We start from the raw sequence: 20,074 nt of genomic DNA on the forward strand, positions 1-20,074 counted from the left end.
ATTGTTTTTTTCTCCAGCTTACATCCAAAGCACACTTTACCAACAAATTATCAATCTAGTCAGTTGCATGCTTCATTTCTATACCAGTTCCCAAATGCAACAGGAGAAAAATCAGAATTGAGCAGATTATAACTCAATAAATGAATGGCCCCCATTCTCAGATGAGTTCTAATGCTACTTCACAAATTTGTTATGCGTACAGATTGATTCCCCCTTTCCATGATCACTAGTGGTACCATGTAGCTTTGCACAGCAGATTTCTGCATTTATCATACTGGAATTGAGAGATTTTTTTATATGCCTATCCTGGGGAAAAAGAACAATGTCTTATTCATATCCACAGTCTCAATGCTTGGCACATAGTAGGCTTTCAACATAGGCTGGTCCAGTTACTCCAATGTTTCATTTTCTCCATAGCATTTGCTATTATCTAAAATTATCTTGTTCATTTGACTGCTTATTTATTGAGAACCTCTTTCCACTACAAAGTAAGTTCTATGATCACAGAGATTTTGTCCACCTTGTTCCCATTTTATTTCTATAATCCAGGACTGTACCTGCTACATTAGACACTCAACAAATACTACCCAATAAATGAATGAACCATAACTCAGTCACTACCTACTGCTTATTTTTCTTTCAGAGAAAGAAAGGAAGAGGGGACAAGGAGCAAAGGAAGAAAAGACAAACCTTTTCTTGCAATTCAGTATTGGATTTTTCTAAGTTCTTCTGAATATTTATTATTTGAGCTGTCTTCTCACAAATGTTTCTTCTTAGTTCTTCAACAGTTTCTTGGTGCTCTTTTAGAAGCATGTGGGCAACTTTTAGTTCTTCTTTTGTTTCTAGACCCTTTATTAACAAGTTAAATTTAAAGAATAATTTTAATAACATCACCCCAACATTGCCTCCCCCTTTCCAACTGACTCAGTTTTTAAAGAAACATTTAATAGATGAAAGAAAAGGGTATGACTTACTGTAGCTTCGATTTCTCTTATGTGTCCTTTAAGCTTATTTCTTTCTATTTCAAATGACTCCTGTAATTCCTTTAGATCATTTCTTTCTTTGGTTATGAATTTCATTTCCTCATAAGTTTCATCAAGTTTCTGAACCAACTCTAGCCTCTCAATTTTTATACGTTCCAATGTTAATTCTTGGTTCTTTAGTTCATTCTTTAAATTTTCCATTTCATTCATCTTTTTCTGAATCTCGGTCATCTCTCCTTGTACACTAAGAAGTTGTTGCTGTTTTTCTTGGAGTTGTTGGCTCTTAAGAAATATAGTTTTTATAATTACCATTTTGTCTATATCCTCTTAAAATTCTTATGTAAAATGTACTTTGCCAAACTGAAATAATCATTATCATAGCCCTGCCTACTACTCCAGTATAAACAGACAAGTAACACTAAAATTAAAGTAACCTTATAGACAGTGCCTACAGTGGGTCAAATAGTGTCCCATCCCAAATTCAAGTCTGCCCATATTGAGGATGTGATCTTCTTTGAAAATAGGGTTTTTGCAGATGTAATTACTTAAGGACTGAGAAGAAATATTCCTGGGTTAAGGTGGGCCCTAAATCCAATGAGAGGGTCCTTATAAGAGACAGAAAAGGACACACAGAGACACAGAGAAGGTCATAGGTAGATGGAGGCAGAGATTGGAGAGATGCAGCTACAAGCCAAGGGTACCAAGGACAGCTGGGAGTCAAGGACAGGAAGAGGCAAGAAAGGATTCTTCCTTAGAGCCTTCAGAGGGAGCTTGGTCACCAGCATCTTGATTTTGAACTTCTAAGAGCCAGAATTGTGAAAAAATAAATTTCTGTTGTTTAAAGCCATCAAATATATGGTAATTTGATACAGAAGCCCTAGGAAACTAATAGAGTGCCACTAGGTTAATCAAAGAAGTAAAGTAAAAATGAGAAAAATTTAAAAAGAGACTAAATATGCAGTTATAACTGACAAATAACTATAATTCCACTTCTCCTAAAAACTTGGATAATTTACTTTCATTCCCAATAAGGTCCATATGGGGTGGCCCAAACAAACAATGAGGCATTAACTTTTACATAAACTTAATGATTTCACTTATTTAGGAGGAATATGAAATAGATGTAAGGTTTTAATATATTCAGTTAAGTTATAGTAAAAAGGATGAGAATTAAGAGAACTCATATTAGGAAAAAAAATACAGAAGCACAATGGAAATCACAATATATTATCTATAATGCATGTGGCACTACTCCTAGAATATACAGAAAGATCTTGGTGGGTGCATTTTAGAATTACTTGGGGAGTACAATTGTTACAAGGGTCTTAGTTCTTCTATAAATTTTACAATAGCACCTTATTGTAAATATCTAAGAGATGGTAATACAGTTATCCCCTGGTATCCATGGATCCCTGTGGATATCAAAATCGGTGGATGTTCAAGTCCCTTATATAAAATGACATAGTATTTGCATATAGCCTAAGCATACTCTCCAGTATACTTTAACTCATCTCTAGATTACTTATAATACTGAATACAATGTAAATCTACACAAATAGTTGTAAATACTATGTAAATAGTTGCCTGTGTGTGGTAAAATTCAAGTTTCACATTTTGGAATTTTCTGGAATTTTTTTCCCCTGAATATTTTTGATCAGTGGTTGGTTGAATCCATGGATGCAGAATGTGCAGATATGGAGGGCCAACTGTAGAGATAAATTTTACATTTTAGAGAATAACTAATACATCTTTATAAGGGCAGAATCTTTGTTTTGTTGACTAATGTATCTCAAGAGCCCAGAACAGTGCCTGGCCCATGGTGGTACTGTATGAATGTACAGTACTTGATGAATGAATATATCAAATGATTCATTTAGATGAAGGCCCCCTCTCTCATTTAAAGACTAAAAAAATATAATCCTCACAAAGGATGTTAGTTAACATCTCAGTAGGAGTTGAAATTGTCCAAAATATTAGCATTAAGATCTGTTCATTGGCAAGGTATATATTATTTCTGGAATTTAGGCCTGCTGGAATCAAATTTATTACAGAAAAAAAAAAAAAAAAGAAAAAGTTTAGTCAGAAAAAATGACCAGGAAGATAACTTTAAAAAGTCACCTTTTCCTTCAGCTTTTCTTCAACTTCTGCCAGTTTTTCACAGGTCCTAGAAAGTTCTTCTTCTTTCTTTATGGTATGGCTCTTTTCTTGTGCAACTATCTCTTGTTGCTTTTTAAGTTCATTCCTAAGAATTCTTAATTCTTCCTGGTTTTCAATGGTCTAGAATTAAAAAAAAAAGCTGAGATTAAAATACTAGCTTACATTTATGAAATCAGGTAAAAATCAGCATTTGTCTTAGCCTGAAAATGAAGAAATCATGGCAAACTACATTGGAAAAGACTAATTAAAAAAAGAGTCTTAACTTACTCATATAAAGGTCAAGCATCTGCTTTTTTAATACTGTTTCTTTATTGCTCATCTTACACTCTTATCATGAGAATTAGAAATGGATTTTTTTTCTGTCACGAAAGGTTTGCTCATTTTCTACCCCTAAGCCAAAAGAGACTTTCTAAGTTTTTGTTGACAACAGATGATATATGAGACATATATATATGTATATATATATATATATATATATATATATATATATATATATATATATATATATATGGTTATGGGCTTTTCATATGCTGGAATGACTTTTGTTTTATACATTGCTTAATAGCAAGCTCAAAATGGCAGCATCCTTTGCTAGCATAAAGTGGGTTAATCCTAGTTATTAAGCTTAAACATTAACTTTCTCAAGTATCAATATCACAAAAACATCACAAGCCAGAGACTGAGAAACAAATATGACTTTTGTCTGTATTCTTATTTACATTCAGCAATTTTAACCAAACAGACAATCCCAAGAAACATGGAAAACTACACAAAAGGTCAGGTTCTACTGTGATCTATAGCAAACTTCTCAAAATATTAATTTCAGTCTAGACATATTATATTGTCCCTAAATTTAGAAAAAAAAATAAAGTAGGTTTGAAAATATTGGCAAACATTAACTACAAATAATTAAAAGTGAAATAAAAAAATTACAACAGCGTTAATAGAAGAGAAACATTTAGGAACAACTTTAACAAAATATGGAAAAGACCTGTACACTGAAATCTATAACACATCACTGAGACAACAGATAATTTATAGAAAGATACACAATGGCAAATAAGCCATTTCATGCTAATAAGCATGAAAAGATGCTCAATATCTTTAGTCATTAGGGAAAGACAAGTGAAAACAATGAGGTACACACCCAATAGAATGGCCAAAATTAAAAACACTGATACTATGAAGTGTTGGTGAGGATGAGCCCTCAGTATTCTCTTAATTTGCTGATGGGAATGTAAAATGGTACCAACTACTTTGGAAATCAGTCTAGGAAATTTTCATCAAGTTAAATATACATCTACCTATGAGCCAGCTATTCCATTTAGATAGTTACCCTAGAGAAATAAAAAAAATATGTTCATAGATCTATATATGAATGTTTATAGCATCTTTATTCAAAATAGCCAGAGAGTGGAGATAACTTAAATTTCTACCAATAGGATAAAGTCTAAATGAATTGTGGCCTGTTCATACAGTGGAACACTACCCAGCGATAAGCAGGAAAGTAGAAGAAGACACAAAAGAGTGTATGCTATGTGATTCTATTTGTATGACGTTCTAGAAGGGAAAGGCAAGTGAAAACAATGTGATTAAGTGATTAAGGTAAAAAACAAATAAGGACAGTGACTATATGGGGCAGAGGGTAAGATTAGGATCAAATAGATCAGAACTCAAAGGAACTTTTTGGGGTGATGGAAATATTCCATATCTTGACTGAGGTGGAGGGTACACAAGTAGAGACATTTGTCAAAAGTCATCAGACTGTGCTCTTTCATCAGATACATTTATTGCATGTAAATTATACCTCAATAAAGTTGGAAAAATCTAAAATGTACAAAGACAAAACTGTATTGCTAAGTATACAGTGCTAAATCCTACCATTTCAATGCTTTCCCTTAGGTCAGTCTTCAGTTGTTCCTTTTCTGCTGTAATACTCTCTAACATTTGTTGCAGTTCATTTTTCTCCTGTGTTAAAGAAAATATCTTTCTCTGTTGCTCAATTAGCTCATTATCCTCAACATCTGCAATCAGTGCTTGGGTGTTTTTGGCTTCCAAATTTTGTTTTTTATCTATGCCAACCATCTAAGAGATAAATACATTAAAGAAGAATTTCTTAGTTAATAACAATTTTGATAATAATAAAAATGGCCAACATATATTACTTATTATGTATTAGGCACTATTTTCATATATTGACACGTTTAATCATCACTATAACCTTATGAGGTAGGTACTAGTATTATCTCCATTTGACAGATGAGGAAACAATACCAGGGAGGATAGGTCACTTGCCCAAGGTCACCCAGGGAAGAATAACCAGGTTTTGACTCCAATGGTCTGGCACCAGACTGTGTGCTCTTGTGCCTGTTCACTGATAAGAACTACCTGGACAGCTATAGATAATTAACAATTATCTTCATGTATGATGGGTTAACCTGACTTTACAAAAAAGTAAGCTGCCTTGAACTCTGTCACTTTATTTTTTTCCTTAAAAGCTGGAAATCATTCCCAGCTATAGCCCCTATTCCCAATTAATCTTTTTTTCAGAGGTAGTCACACTCACCAAAGCTGGAGTTTTATTACATGTAGAGGGCACAATAATTTTGGTAGAAATATATCTCACATTATAATAGCATAATTCGTCTTTTGTTAATATACAGTTTTCATTTACTGCTTAAGAAAAGAATGTTATATAAATTCATTTATCCATAAATAAGTCTTAACCAAAGGTAACTTAAAATGTGAACTCCTTGGTAAAAGGAGATAAAGACTGACATTACAATTGTTGGCATGAAATTAGAGTGTCACTATATAACCTTATACTAGCCCAACAAATACATTCAGTTCCATACTGGCCACATATGTTTTAAAAAGTTTTTATAGTAATCTATAATTAACATTAGAAAAAAATTTGAAAAATAAAGAGAAAAAAATGTCATCCAGTGTCACCAACACAACCACTATTAGAGTTCTAAAATATTTCATTCCAGTTTTTTCCATTAACTTTTTTAAAACATAGCCATCATAATTAATTTACATACAAAGGATTCATTTTAGCTTTTCTTTTTCACTTAGATCATATGCAGTTTCCCATACTGCTACGTAATCTTCAAATTAGTATTTTTAGTAGTTGCTCTATTCTCTAAAGTGGATATGGACAAACCATACTTTGTTTAGTTAACCTCTTAGTGTTGGCAATATTCATGAGCTTCTGACATTGGTGCGCACAGAGCTAACTACTGGGTTGGCCAAAAAGTTCGTTTGGTCAATGAATACGTTGTTCAATACATTTCTTGGTGAAAATGAAAAATGTGTCTTTTATTTTTACTTTAAATCAAACGAACTTTTTGGTCAACCCAATACACCAGGTGGGGAACATATAGTTTTTGGGAGCAGTTTGTCAGATATTATAATTCAGAAGCCTGCATCTTTACTCCTAAACAAAGGAATATACACACAAAGACAAAGCAGACGGAGAGGAAGTATTCTATAATGATACCCAAGGTACATTTCAATACTGAACTCAGCCTAGGAAGTATTTCAGCTACCATGGTTATGAGTAAAATCTAATTTCTGTTGAGACACACTAGAGAAATTGCATTTCCAAAGAGACACATCAAGCAAGACTGAAAACGGGTACTCCAAGGAATTCCCGATAGACCTACTTAATGGAGTTCTGTGGTACCCAGATGAACAGAGGGGCCCCTGGAAATTCCCAGACCCACTCACATGGGTGATTCCAGCATGAACAAGGTTATCACAAGAACAAGGTGATCTCAGACTTCCAGCCCAGGTTTCAAGATCTCTAATGAACAGAAAGGCCCCTGAGAATCCCATCAGACTCTTTTATCACCATGGACGCTTCTAGCATGAACATAATACTACAGGAGCCAGTTGGTCCCAGTGAGTATAATTCTTCCTTTCCCTCACTTCTCCTCTACTGCTTCCTTCTCATGGGGTCCTATGATTGCATTGTTCATTTGTTTAAAAGCAGCTATACATTGTTGTATCTTATTCTAAAAAAAACTGTTCAAAAAACCTTCCCCCTGTGAAAGTAGAAGTTATAAATTTCAAATCAAGGTCAAGAATCTTTGGCCCATGGTTGATCCAAATTATAGATAAGCTGAGAACACAAGATAATAGTGGAAGTGAAAATGCTTTTCTAGGAGAGAAGGACTCAAGAATAGGGAGAGAGAAGAGAAAGTTCATTTTTCAAGGCAGGAATATTGTGTGCCAGGGGTAAAGGGGGAAAAAAGAAGCTAATCAGACTATATCAAAATTTAAAGCTTCTGTGCAAAAAAGGATAAAATCAACAGAGTGAAAAGGCAACCTATGAAATGGGAGAAAATACTGGCAAATCGTATAACTGATAAAGGGTTAATAACCAGAAAAATACAAAGAACTCTTACAACTCAACAATAACAACAAAAAATTTAAAAATGGGAAAAACTTGAACAGACATTTCTGCAAAGAAGATAAACATATAGCTTACAAGCAGTCTGTGATATTTTCTTATGGCAGCCCTAGCAGGCTAATATACCTCCCTTTAAAAAGTCACCATTAGCATCCTAGTTTTTCTTATATATAATCGAATAATTAGTTAAGCAGTTATTCTCCTAAGGTCTCAGGACAAAATGAACCATTTTACCTAGAATGAATTATTGAGGTAAGATTTAAGCACCTAATAGTAAAATTATGGTCCAAACCCTAAAAATAGACACAAATACGATACATACATTGATTCTATAGCAAACTCTAAACAAATACAGTATACAAAATCCAACATAAACCAAATATTTTAGCCATAATTAATAATAAGCACTGAATCTTTCTTACATTCTTAGAATTCAGAGGGGCTTTTAAAGATGTGTAAATTACAATAGGCCTCAGAAAAATATCAGCTCAAAGTCCGAACTAGTATTTTTTTGTCTTTTCCTTTTCAAAATGATTGCAAGCAGTTATATTTGAAGTTATTTCAAAGACATTAGACTTAAGCATGTAAATTATTCTGAGTTATTACCACTGTGAATAATAAATAAGATTGAGATTACTGTTCTGCACTTAAGTGGTTGAGGTTAAGAGAAAGCTCATATACAAGCATATAAAAACTTTGAACAGAAACACCCCTTACCTTCTCCTGAAATTCATCCTTAGTTTCTCCTAAGTTTTCCTCTATATGCAAATTCTTGGAAGTTTCTTCAGAAATTTTCATTTTTAGTGTGTTAATTGTTTCTTGGTGTTGTTTCAAAGACTCAAGAGCATTTCGTAGTTGTTCCTGGGTGTCTATATTCTTTGTCAGAGAAATAGAAAATAATTTCCATTAGAATGTGAAACAAGGAAAATAATTTTATAGCTATTGCTTGATCATAAATAATAAATGATGGCTCCTGTAATGTTTTTAAAGAGGCTCTGAGATTTCAAAGTTTAATCAGTCAAAACCTTACCATGTTTATAGTATCCTGAATGTCATTTTTGAGTTGGTCCCTCTCAATTTGCAGGCTCTCTTGGAGTTGTTTTTGATCATCCTTTTCTTGGGTTAAGGTTTTTACTTCTACTAAGGTTTGTTGAAGTTTCTCGGTAAGCAGTGTTTTCTCCTTTTCTACAGTGTGCAGCCTAGAATCTCTACTTTCTAATTGTTCCTTCAGCTCTTCCACTTCTTTTAACCTTTTTTGATTCTCAGTTGTTTTCTGCTGAAGTTCTTGGGTTTTGTGAGAGAGCTTTAAGATAAGAAAAAGTAAATGTGAAAAGCAGAGCATTCTGCGATGTACACATGGAAGCCAAACCCCATTAAGACTAAAGATCATTTCCCTAGAGGGTGTCTTGTACCAACCTCTGTCTTCAAAGCATCCAAATTTAAACCAAGTTCTGGAGTTTCTTTAGAGAGATTTTCTATTTCCTGTTTCAATTTTGCATTCTCTTCAAGGACCATCTTATACTTTTGCTCAAATTCAATATGATGATTTTTAACATCTTGGAATTCTTGATCAGTGCTTTCATAATTCAACTGGGAAGTTGCTAGGTCATTTTTAGTTTTCCCAATTTCTTCAAGTAAATCTTGAATTCTACTTTCCTTATGAGCTACTTCAGAAAACAATTTATCTTTTTCTGATGTTATTATACAGAGCTCTTCAGATTTATCATGTATCTATGGAAAAGAAAGCAAACTTGGTTATGTTAGCAATATATGATCTACTTAAGCAATTTTCAGGAAAAAAGCTTTCTCTGCCTCACCTCAGTTTCAAGACATTGAAATTAAGCAAAGGTTTGACTGAGGAAAGGCAATATTTTTATTGTGCCATCTCTTTAACAATATATTATCCTGTTTACCTTCAAAGTTTTGATTTCTAATCTCTGGTTCTAGTAAGGATTGCATGGAGAAAGACAATCAGTAGAAACACAATCAGCATGTGCCTTTAATTCCTCATCTATCATTTTAAAGTGTTTTCTAACTTTCTGGTGTAGCAGGCATTTCATGGCATTTCTTAGAATTTGACTTATATTTCTATTGCTAACAAACTGAGTCAGACATTTACAGTCTCTTGGCTGGTACTTTAAAATAGAATATGGCAAAATATTTAAGGCACTATTGCAAAGGTTTTTATTTCAAGGTAAGAGTAGTTTACTTAAAAAGTGTTTACCTCCTTCCTTAGCATTTCTACTTCTGAAGGTAAAGATTTCAATTCTGAGAGCAAATTAACTTCTTTGCGCAAAGCTTCATTTTCTTCGACTTCCTTATTCAGTTCTTTCTGGAGATGGGTAATTTTCCTTTCCAATTCCATATTAGAGAGCAAATCTAGGAAATTTTTAGTAAGTTAAATAAAACAGCTTGTAGTTGTTGGGTAAATCTAAATTACATACATAGTTAGATTATTTAACTAGATTATATAAAATTTATTAAAGAAAGAGCCAGTGTTGGTAAACAACACATCCAATTGTTAATCACCTTGTCCAAGATTGGGTTCAATTTATTTGAAAAATAACTTTTAAACCCTTATGGTTTGAGGTCCAAGGAAACATTTATAAATACTGATACCACATGACATTAAAACTTCACATTAGGCAATTAAAAACACCAGAGAATAATGGATTTTTAATTACTGCAATATAGTTGCAAAATCTTTTAGGTACATTTCTATATAAAGTCAGATTTGCAAAGAAATAAGTCTGAAATGATAAAATACCTTTTGGAACTTTGCCATCTATAAGGGAGGTGAGTTTTGTTATTTCATTAAAAGAAGATTGTAATTCTTTCTCCAGATCAACTTGCATTTTCTTTTTCGCCACCAACTGGCTTTGATATAACTCAATATCATTTTCCATGTGCTTGCACGTACTTGCAAGTTCTTTCTATTGAGAGAAACACTGCAGATTCACAGAAATGTACTGATCATTGTACCTGTTTTTACAAAATATTACAAAAATAACTTACCATTTTTTCTTTCAGCTTTAGATTTTCACTTCTAAGAAAGGCTGATTCTCTCTTGGCATCAAGAGCTACAGTTTCAGCATCAAGCAGAGTCTGTTTCATTTGTTTTAAGTCTTCAGTATTTTCCTATACACATGACAAAAAGGATTTAGTGAAATCTAACTTTATTAGAGTTGGAAAAGATTTAACACATACATGTATGTTATTCCTAACAAATCAAAAATGGATAAAATATGCGAATTGCCAAATGTATTTTTAGAAAAGATTAAAAAATTAACATTTCAAATAGTAAAAATATTCTAGGGAATTCCCTGAATTCTACTGGTTAGGACTCGGTGCTTTCACTGCTGGGGCCTGCGTTCAATCCCTGGTTGGGGAACTAAGATCCCGCAAGTGGCACAGCGTGGCCAAAAAAAAAATTTTTTTAAAATTCTGGCTATATTTTCAAAAGGATAAAAGCATTGTATAGAAGTACTATAATAATTCTGTTATTGTTTAAAAAGGTTAACACAATTGTTGCTCAGCTAGCCTGTTAAAGTTTCCTATGTATTTTTATTTTGTTACTCTGCAAAACATGACAGGTGACTAGCTAATAGTTAAAATTAAGGATGTTAAATCACAAATTAAAAAGAAAAATATAAATAATCCAATAGAAAAATAGAGAAAAGATATGAACAGGCAACTCACAGAGGAGAAAATGAAAATGACTGATAAATACATGAAAAAAAATCCACAGGCTCATTTTTAGAAAGAAGTGGCATTTCAACATGACTTGCACTTACATGAATTCAACCATATGTACTTGGCAAAATATTAATGCAAACATGCATGCATGAATGAATAAATAAATTGGATGAATAAAGAGAAAGAAATAAACAACAATTTAAAAAAATGGGCAATTCTATTTGCCATTCTATCAACAGATACCCCAGGATGATATGAAAATGCCTTTCTTCCCAGGGCCTCAGAACAATGAGAACACTTTTAAAAAGAATCACTTGTCATTAATAGAAGGTAGCAAAAGAGTACTAATAGAAGGTAACAAAAAGTACTCTGAAAAACTCAAATGAAAACAAAAGAAGAACAATAGAAACTAATATTCTAAACTTTCCAGCTAGTAACGGTTGCCTTTTTAAAAAAGTGTTAAAAACTAGAATCCAACTGAGAGGTTCTTGAAGTAATCAGGTGGATTGAAAGCAAATTGAAAAAAAAAGTGAATTTCACCATGAGATTCAATACTATTTAATGCCATGATCTTATACCAACTAAAATCACCTACAGCTATAGCCCTGAAAAATATCAAATGGTTAAAATAGTTACATAATTATAACGAGAATGCATTAATATCTATTAATGAAATTTATGAAATCATACTCAGTTACATGTTTTACAGTTCTAGTTACTAATCAATGTTAAGTGCTTACCTGAAGATATTGACTATACACTTCTGCATTTGTATAAAACAATTGAAAAACATTAAAATTTTTTGAATTACTGATTTTTAATGGAAGCTCATCTCTAACTTACTTACATTCAATCAAAGGATAATATCCTTAACTCTCTATGATTCTTTATCCATAAAATGGCAATGATACTAATAGTGCCTCTTTCATAGGGTTACTGACAGGATTAAATAAAATACTATATTTAGAACAATTAGAACAATGCCTGGCACACAGTAGGCTCAATATAAACATTTGAGATGATGATGATGACAGTATACTACAAATGCCAAAATGATGACACAACAAAATAAATCTGATTTTTACCGATGAGTATGACAAGTCCATTTCCATACTTTCTGACTTCTGAGAGTCTATGTATTTCTGTAGCTTCTTAATCTGGTCTTCCTTTTCTCTAAGCAGCTCTACTTTTGAACTTAGTTCATCCTAAAACAATTAAAGGAGAATGAAACAATTTAATTGGGTTTGAATTCTAAGGAATTAAAAATAAATTACATTTAACAGTTTAAACTGGTAGATAGGAAAATTCAAAAAGTTGATATTTAAAGAATATAATTCCTTCTATTTTCTGAAATCATGCTCAATTACATATGATGTATGTTTTATAGTTTTTGTTCCTTATCAACAGAAATACCAACATAAATGCTCACCTCAAGATCTTGATTATACACTTCTGCATGCTTAACTAAATTCTTTAAGTTGGAAATTTCATGAATTAGTTGCATCTGTAAGAGCATGTGAACAGGCAACAGAGCAAACCAATAGTTAATAAAGCAAAAAAAAAAAAAAAAAAAAAGATAGCATTCATTCACCACTTTAGAATCACCCAACACAATAAGAAAGACTGGGAGATCAGTCTAGTTCAACTACCAGAGATCAACTGTTCAAGCTACTGCAGTGAAGCACCTCGTTATTTAAAAATAAATAAATAAATAAAACCCTAACTGAACCAACCAAAACAAAAAATTCCCAAACCCCACAAAACCAGCAAATAAGAAAAAAGCCTAAGCATGACCCCCAAAACAGTTATGTCATGTTAATAAAGCTACAATAACGTCAAAAGCAAATTAGTACCCACCACTGTATAAGATAGAGTGGTAATCAAACCTTTATAAATAGATTTTTGTTTTGGGTAAGTTAAGTGCAGAAATGTATTTATTCTATAAGATTTTTTTCTCTTCCCATGTATTATCCACCTAGCTTTATAGTGGCATACTTTTTAATGAGTTGTGACTTGGAATTTAGGTTTGAATTATGACAGTTTCATGTGGTACCTTTATAATATTATTACTGTTCACCAAAGCTAAAGAGATATGTATGGCATTATCAACTATTACCTTGCTGGTTTATTCTACAGGAAATATTGGAAAGATGATGTTATTGCTTTATATTGTTCAACTGTCTAAAAGTATAAAGAATACTTAAAGATACAAGTATTTCTATTAAAGTTTCCTTTTTATCGAAATATCTGTAGCATTAAATATTTGAGTACCAAAAGCTTCTGTGTTCAAACGAAGTAAACTACAGTTTAACAAAGATAAACATAATTTCCCTGAGAATTATTTAATCATAATCAGATGAGTCCTTAAAGAGTAAAAGCAAATTCTAGTCAAGTGTAAGGGACTTACAAAAATAGCACCTTGTTTAAATAATATTTTCTGGATGTCTAATTCAGTCCTGACTAGTTTTAGATTTTAGACTAGTGCTGGCTTGACATTCATATTTTAGGTCAGCATGAGTCAACAGAAATATAATGTGAACCAAATTTAGAAATTAAAATTTTTCTAGTAGCCACCTTTAAAAAAAGTAAAAAGAAGCAGGCAGAATTAATTTTAATATAATTTATCTAACCTAACGTATGCAAAATATTATTTCTTCATCAGTATTAAAAAATTAATGTAATATTGTATATTCTGTTTTTCATACTTAAGTCACTTAAGACTGGCCCCATTCCAAGTGCTCAATTGTCATATGTGATGAGTGGTTACCATTGTTCAGCAAAGTTTTAGACATCTGTATTGATTATAATTTAAATTGGCTCTATCTTTTACCTTTTCTCCTGTTTCTAACTTTTGTGCAAGAATACCACATTTGTCAGAAATGAAGAACTAAATAATCAAACTTAATCTTTGAAAACATCTAGAAAGGAAAGTTCCTCCACTTCTCATTTGCAATCACTCTTCATTTTAAGTACTGGTTCACATAAACAGAAAAAGATTAAGTAACTTTTGAAAAGAGCTGAGTACACTCTCCCAATGATGTATTGTTTAAGATGCAGAGCATAGAGAAAGTACACGATATGATCAAGTTAATCCACTGTTACAAAGAAAATATTGCATATTTCAACTGTAATTTTCAGCAGGTGAAATGAAATAATTAACTTCTTAAACATCTCCAAGTTGTGAAAATTATAAAATTAAATCAAGTTAAAATAGGTAGAGAGATGAAATTTCTCTTGTTCCCTGATCGTGATAATACTTGACCTTGTTTATTCCTTTCTCTAAAATTACTATTTAAACATCTTATATTACTGTATCCCCACTTGAAATTTATCCACAGCTTTAGTGATTTTTGACAAAACCCTTAGGAAACTAGGGCTATGGCCACATGTCCTAATGCTGTAATTTGACCTTTACTCCGTTTTGGTTAAACTTTTCCCCAAAATGTAGGTTTCAGAACATATTTTGTTGCATACACCTACACTTGTATTTGTAGTTTAACATGAAATGGCTATTGTAAAACTGTCTTTGAACAGAGTAAGTTTATATTACTTAAACTTTTAGGTTACCTCGCAGAACCTAGAAATTCAATGTGTGTCCAAGTAAAAGTAAAGAGAATAGGATTATTTTCCCCTTAACTGTATAAAGGAAAAAAAAAATCGAGATGTGAGATTCAAGGCATATACCCTGTGTTATTTTGTAATCTTTTCGTGTGTGAGTCAATTCAGTGAGCTTTGCTTTTAATAATTAATTGAATGTATAAGTGATGTAAGAAAAATTAGAGAAATTACTGCTACACATATGCCCAAAGGTAATTTTATACCGTATTATTTACAAGATATACGCAAAAAATTAGGTGAGATTTTGGAGTTAGAAGGGGACTTGGCAAGCTCCCGATCTAACTTCAAGGAGGAAGATACACAAAAAAGTAAGCCCTGAGAGATGTGATGACTTGCTCAAAGCCTTGCCAATAATTCGTGACAGGCTCAAATCTGTGGTGAGCTAATAAACAGCAGAACTAGGGCTTCATTCCAGGTAGTTTGCTTCAGAGACCGTGCTCTTAACCACAACACTAGAGCACCCCCTCTCAATAAAACCATTTATGAAGTCTACTGTTCTTTTCATGAAATTCACATTCTGTGAATTCACAAATTTTAAAACAAATTAAATGAAAGTCTGTAGAGAAGTTATAGACTTTTGCATCTCAGGATATAATACCTATGAAATGTAGGAGTAAATGTAATTTGTACGTAGAACAGAAATAATAGTTTTGGCACATAATTTTTTTTAAAAAAATTTTCTTTTTAAAAAAGAAAAGTAGGTGAGAAACTATGATACTGAGGAAAAGGAACTGTGTCCCTTTGGGTTCTCCATATAGAAATAAGTAGCTGCAAATTAACTCATGTTTTACCTACATTAAAACACCAGCTCTTATTTTTGAGGGGATTCGTGGATCATGTCACAAGTCTGATAACAGCTATGGATTCTTACTCCACAAAACTGAATATGCACTCCAAAATTCTACAGAATAATTTCACAGGGTCTATGAACTCTAGGTTAAAGACTCTCCACACTAAGAAGTTGCTTAAATCTTCTGGACAGTTACCAAGTCCCCAAAGTCTGATGGTTTATGGATTACGTTCTCTTAACATGTAGCCTAATACTACACACTTGAAAAATTTAAGTGATCCATCTCATTTCTAAAAATTCCATTAAAACTATTTAGTATTAATTATACTAATTTTCACAGTAACTTTCTTATATGGAAAAAGAAATGCACAAAATTAGCTTCCCTAGCTATTCTAATGTTCTAACTATTTAGGAAAGTATTTCCTAAAGAAAACAAAATCCATTAATAGGTAGTATCCATATATAAAACATTCAGCAAGATATTAAAATTCATGTCGGTCTCAGTAGGAAATGGCTACATTCTAGGCAGGACTTCTGATACGCTAATAAATTAAATATTTTAATATACAAATTATAAGGAAATAACTTCTTCAAGACAAATCCATCAATAGGCACATTCACCAAACCTTCCTAAAGATGTTCTTAATTTCTTCTTCTTGTGCATAAGCACAAGTGAAACAAATATGATTCAACTCTTTTAAAAATAGAAATAAATTATTTCTCAAATTCTCTAAATTGTGTATACATATGGAAAATGGTTGGATCCCCAATATCTCAACCTTAGAAATACCTTTAAGAGAACGATACTTCATTTAAACGTGTGGTTTTAGTTTAGTTTCATATTTCCATATCCTTTACCTCTTGATCTTTCTCTGCTTTTCTTTCTAGAGCCTCAAATTCATCCAAATCATTCTTTTCTTTTAATTTCAATTCTATTTCTTCATTTTCTCTTCTTAGTTGTTCATAGTCTAACACCAGATTATCATAGTTAGCACGAAGTGAACTCAATTCACTTTCTAAGTTTTCCTATTGCAAACAAAACCAAATTTTCAAGTCAGAGAGAATTCCAATCATATATTGTTTGTTTCTATAACAAAATTTGGATTAACCAAATAATTAATTTAACCTTAAATCATTTGGTGGTTTAGGCCATTTCCTTCTTCAATAACTTTTTAATGGTCTAGCTTGATCCAGAGTAAGATAAAGGATCTGCATTTTGGTAAACTAGCTAACTTAGAATAGAAGACAACTGTTTTGAAAGGGTTAAAATTAAAAAAAAAAAATCACATAAACAAATGCTCTCTCTGTGTCTGACTGGAAAAGTTGAGTCAGAAGTAGGAGGTAGGGCTCATAATGGGATACAGATCCTTAAGCTCCTTAGTAATAAGGCTGATAATTTAACTCTCCACTTGTCTTACTATCTTATTTCTCAGGTAGCTCTGAATTTAGGAAGTGAAACTGAGGGATTATTTATTGATCTTTAAAACTCTAGTGGCCTTAATTAGAACCAAAACTGTTACTGAAATTAAGTCAGAGCTAGAAATGTGTTATGACAACAACAATAAACCCTGATAACAAATGAATTTTAAAAAGAGTAAAAGGATAATGCTCTGTAAAATACATTTAAGTTACCTGACTTAGTAGCTTTGTTGCTGGATTCCACTCTATCTCAGTTAATGTATCAAGAGTGTTACTGAAAATATCAGACTCTGAACAGAGAGCTATAATTAGAGGGAAAAGAAATTTATCCATAAACTTGTTATTAAGTTTCTTAAAATTCAAAGATAAAAAAAAATCTGATCAGAGGTAATAAACTCAAATTAGCTAAATTGTGCTCACAGTATGATCATAGCCAGAATACATTAACAACAGATGTGATCATTTATATTATTGTCAATTAAGATCACTGGTTAGAAAGAGTGCTAACATATAGCGGTCCTTAATACAATATAGGTAAAAAGGACAAATTCTAAATTTGAGATTTGATTATATTAAGTAGATTTAAAAATGCCCCTACAAAATATTTATAACTATGTTGGAGACATAATTTTGAAACGGATTCCTATGTAAATGCCATCCTTTCAAGGTTAGCAGAGTTGAAGGCTGATGTTTGTTATATGGATACTAATTTAACTGGATAATGATTAGAATAAAAACATGTGTTTCAACTATAATGCATTATTTTTAAGAAATCTAGAAATCGAGAACTTCATGAACGTTCACTTTCTTAAAATTACTTATTTTTATCATTATCTCCATTGTAATTACACCTAAAATATATACATTTTATTTAAATGTGTTTTTCATATTAACTGAGTTATAAATAAAGTCTCTCTTCATAGGGATGTTTTTATATTTAAAAGTAATTGAAAAAGTACTCACATTCATCAATTTCTCCTAAAGTTACAGCAGCCTTATGTGTTTTTGTTGTTACATTCACTGGCATATTAAATTCATTTACATAGTTTGAGTCCTTCATTTTGTTAATTTTGCCAAGGCACCAAGTGACTCTTCGTTTTTTTTTAGCCTGAAGAGAAAGAAATAAAAATTACCTCACACAGATCTGGGCTCAAACATCATAAAACAAGGGAACTCGTTTCCATTTTAAAAAAACATTGGGACTTCCCTGGTGGTCCAGTGGTAAAGAATCCAGCTTCCAATGCAGGGGACGCAGGTTCGATCGCTGGTCGGGAAACTAAGATCCCACATGCTGCAGGGCAACTAAGCCTGTGCCACAACTACTGAGCTCCTGCACCTCAACTAGAGAGCTTCCATGCTGCAAACTACAGATCCCATGCGCTCTGGAGCCCACATGCCACAATTAGAGAGAGAAAACATGTGGCCACTAGACAGAAGCCTGCACACCGCAACAAAGAGCCCAAGCGCAGCAACAAAAGATCCTGCATGCCTCCGTGAAGATCCTGTGTGCCGCAACTAAGACCCAATGCAGCCAAAATAAATAAATAAAAACAGCCCCCCCCAAAACAAACAAAAAAACCCCACTGACTTGGCAGAATTTTTACTAAGTCTACTTTAATATCTTACCAGTTTAAGGATAACCTGAGATAAGAAAACATATTCAAACTTTTCAAATCAGTATTTAACCCCATAATAAATTTGATGAAACTACTATTTAAATTACATATTTTATTAGAAGGTTTACTTATAAGCTTTTCTGGAATGTAACTGAAAGGAATCGGTTGACTCTCAACTCTTCAAGTAACCTGGTGGTATACGGAAGCCAGTTAATCCCATTATAGTTATTTAGCTTACAAGATACCTTACTTTATTCCTGTTTTTCTCTTCCTATCATTTTAGATTCCATAGATCATCACTTCAACCATGTTTCTGGGTCAACAGCCTCAAATTATTTGACCCAATCTCTGTTCCCCGAACCTATCCCAACAGTGTACACTCCGATGAATTACAGTGTCTTTTAAGACTTTATCAGCCTCCTGAACACTGCCAGGGCATACAGTCAGAAGACTGGCTGCCACCATCATCTGGGTCCTTAATGCTTCCTGGTAAGACTCCTTTCCTCCTTGTTGGCTTTCTTTTTTATTCCTTATAAAGGCTATACTATTTCAAACTCTTAGCACTGTCTATGAACTTGTGTCTCCACCATCTCCTGCTATCACAGCAGAAAAATTAAACTTCCTACTTCAGAAAGACAATATAAGCCTAAACTTACAAAAGCATGACTTGAACTGACGCCTATCCTTTCCTCTGTCCTTGTTATAATGAATAGATGTTTCTCTTTCGATCTAAGGCCAGACCCTTCTACTGTATTCAAGATCCCATCCCTTTGGGTCATCTCAACCCACTGCAAGGTGGCTTTCACTACCAACACATAACTCAGAATTGCTTTTGCAAATGAGCTTCTTATTTCTAAATCCAAAGCATTTTTGTCTATGTGTTTCTTATTTAACTTCTCAGCAGAAGGTGACACTGCTGACCACTACCTCTCTGAAATACTCTGTTCCCTTGGTTACCCCGTTCAGCTGGTTTCCTTCTAAATTCTGAGCTAAACATGGGTTCCTTCAGGGATTCTTCTTTACTGCCTTTACCTAAAAAGTTGTTGTTTCTTGGGGTTTTGTGTTTGACCCTCTGTTTTTTTCCATCTTCAACATGCTTCCAGAGCAAGCTCATCCATTCCCAGGACTCTAAATTGGATCTGCAGTCGTTAATGCCAAATTGATACCTCCATCTCAGACCTTTCACATTTTCGACTGCCTGACATCTTAAAATGGAGATGTCCTGAATCAAACACTGAGCAGCTCCACTGCTCTTCATTCAGTGTTCCTCAACTCAGTGAATATGCTACCAGCTAGCCAGAAAGCCTAGTAATGTCAGCAAGTCATTTTGGATACCTCCTTCTCCCTTTCCCTGCCTCTGTGTCTACATAATCACAAA

At 32.9% G+C, this 20,074-nt stretch overlaps 1 protein-coding gene across 6 annotated transcripts in view; it reads right to left on the reverse strand.

Annotated features, from left to right (window-relative positions):
- Positions 1-20,074, reverse strand: part of CENPE (centromere protein E) — a 73,687-nt gene that overhangs the window by 35,478 nt on the left and 18,135 nt on the right. For 4 of the 6 annotated variants that reach the window (XM_060104409.1, XM_060104402.1, XM_060104395.1 and 1 more), the window contains exons 14-28: positions 18,044-18,188; positions 17,294-17,382; positions 16,520-16,687; positions 12,683-12,757; positions 12,339-12,458; positions 10,573-10,695; positions 10,325-10,490; positions 9,782-9,936; positions 8,974-9,288; positions 8,588-8,860; positions 8,275-8,433; positions 5,022-5,225; positions 3,102-3,260; positions 975-1,265; positions 691-849 (exon numbers count right to left, since the gene is read on the reverse strand). In XM_060104409.1, coding sequence (XP_059960392.1) covers positions 691-849; positions 975-1,265; positions 3,102-3,260; positions 5,022-5,225; positions 8,275-8,433; positions 8,588-8,860; positions 8,974-9,288; positions 9,782-9,936; positions 10,325-10,490; positions 10,573-10,695; positions 12,339-12,458; positions 12,683-12,757; positions 16,520-16,687; positions 17,294-17,382; positions 18,044-18,188 — 2,601 coding nt within the window. The remainder of the gene's footprint in view (positions 1-690; positions 850-974; positions 1,266-3,101; positions 3,261-5,021; positions 5,226-8,274; positions 8,434-8,587; positions 8,861-8,973; positions 9,289-9,781; positions 9,937-10,324; positions 10,491-10,572; positions 10,696-12,338; positions 12,459-12,682; positions 12,758-16,519; positions 16,688-17,293; positions 17,383-18,043; positions 18,189-20,074) is intronic. The other 2 variants (XM_060104426.1, XM_060104417.1) reach the window with 1 other exon arrangement.

Source organism: Mesoplodon densirostris, chromosome 1, assembly GCF_025265405.1.
Source record: "Mesoplodon densirostris isolate mMesDen1 chromosome 1, mMesDen1 primary haplotype, whole genome shotgun sequence".
NCBI lineage: Eukaryota > Metazoa > Chordata > Mammalia > Artiodactyla > Ziphiidae > Mesoplodon > Mesoplodon densirostris.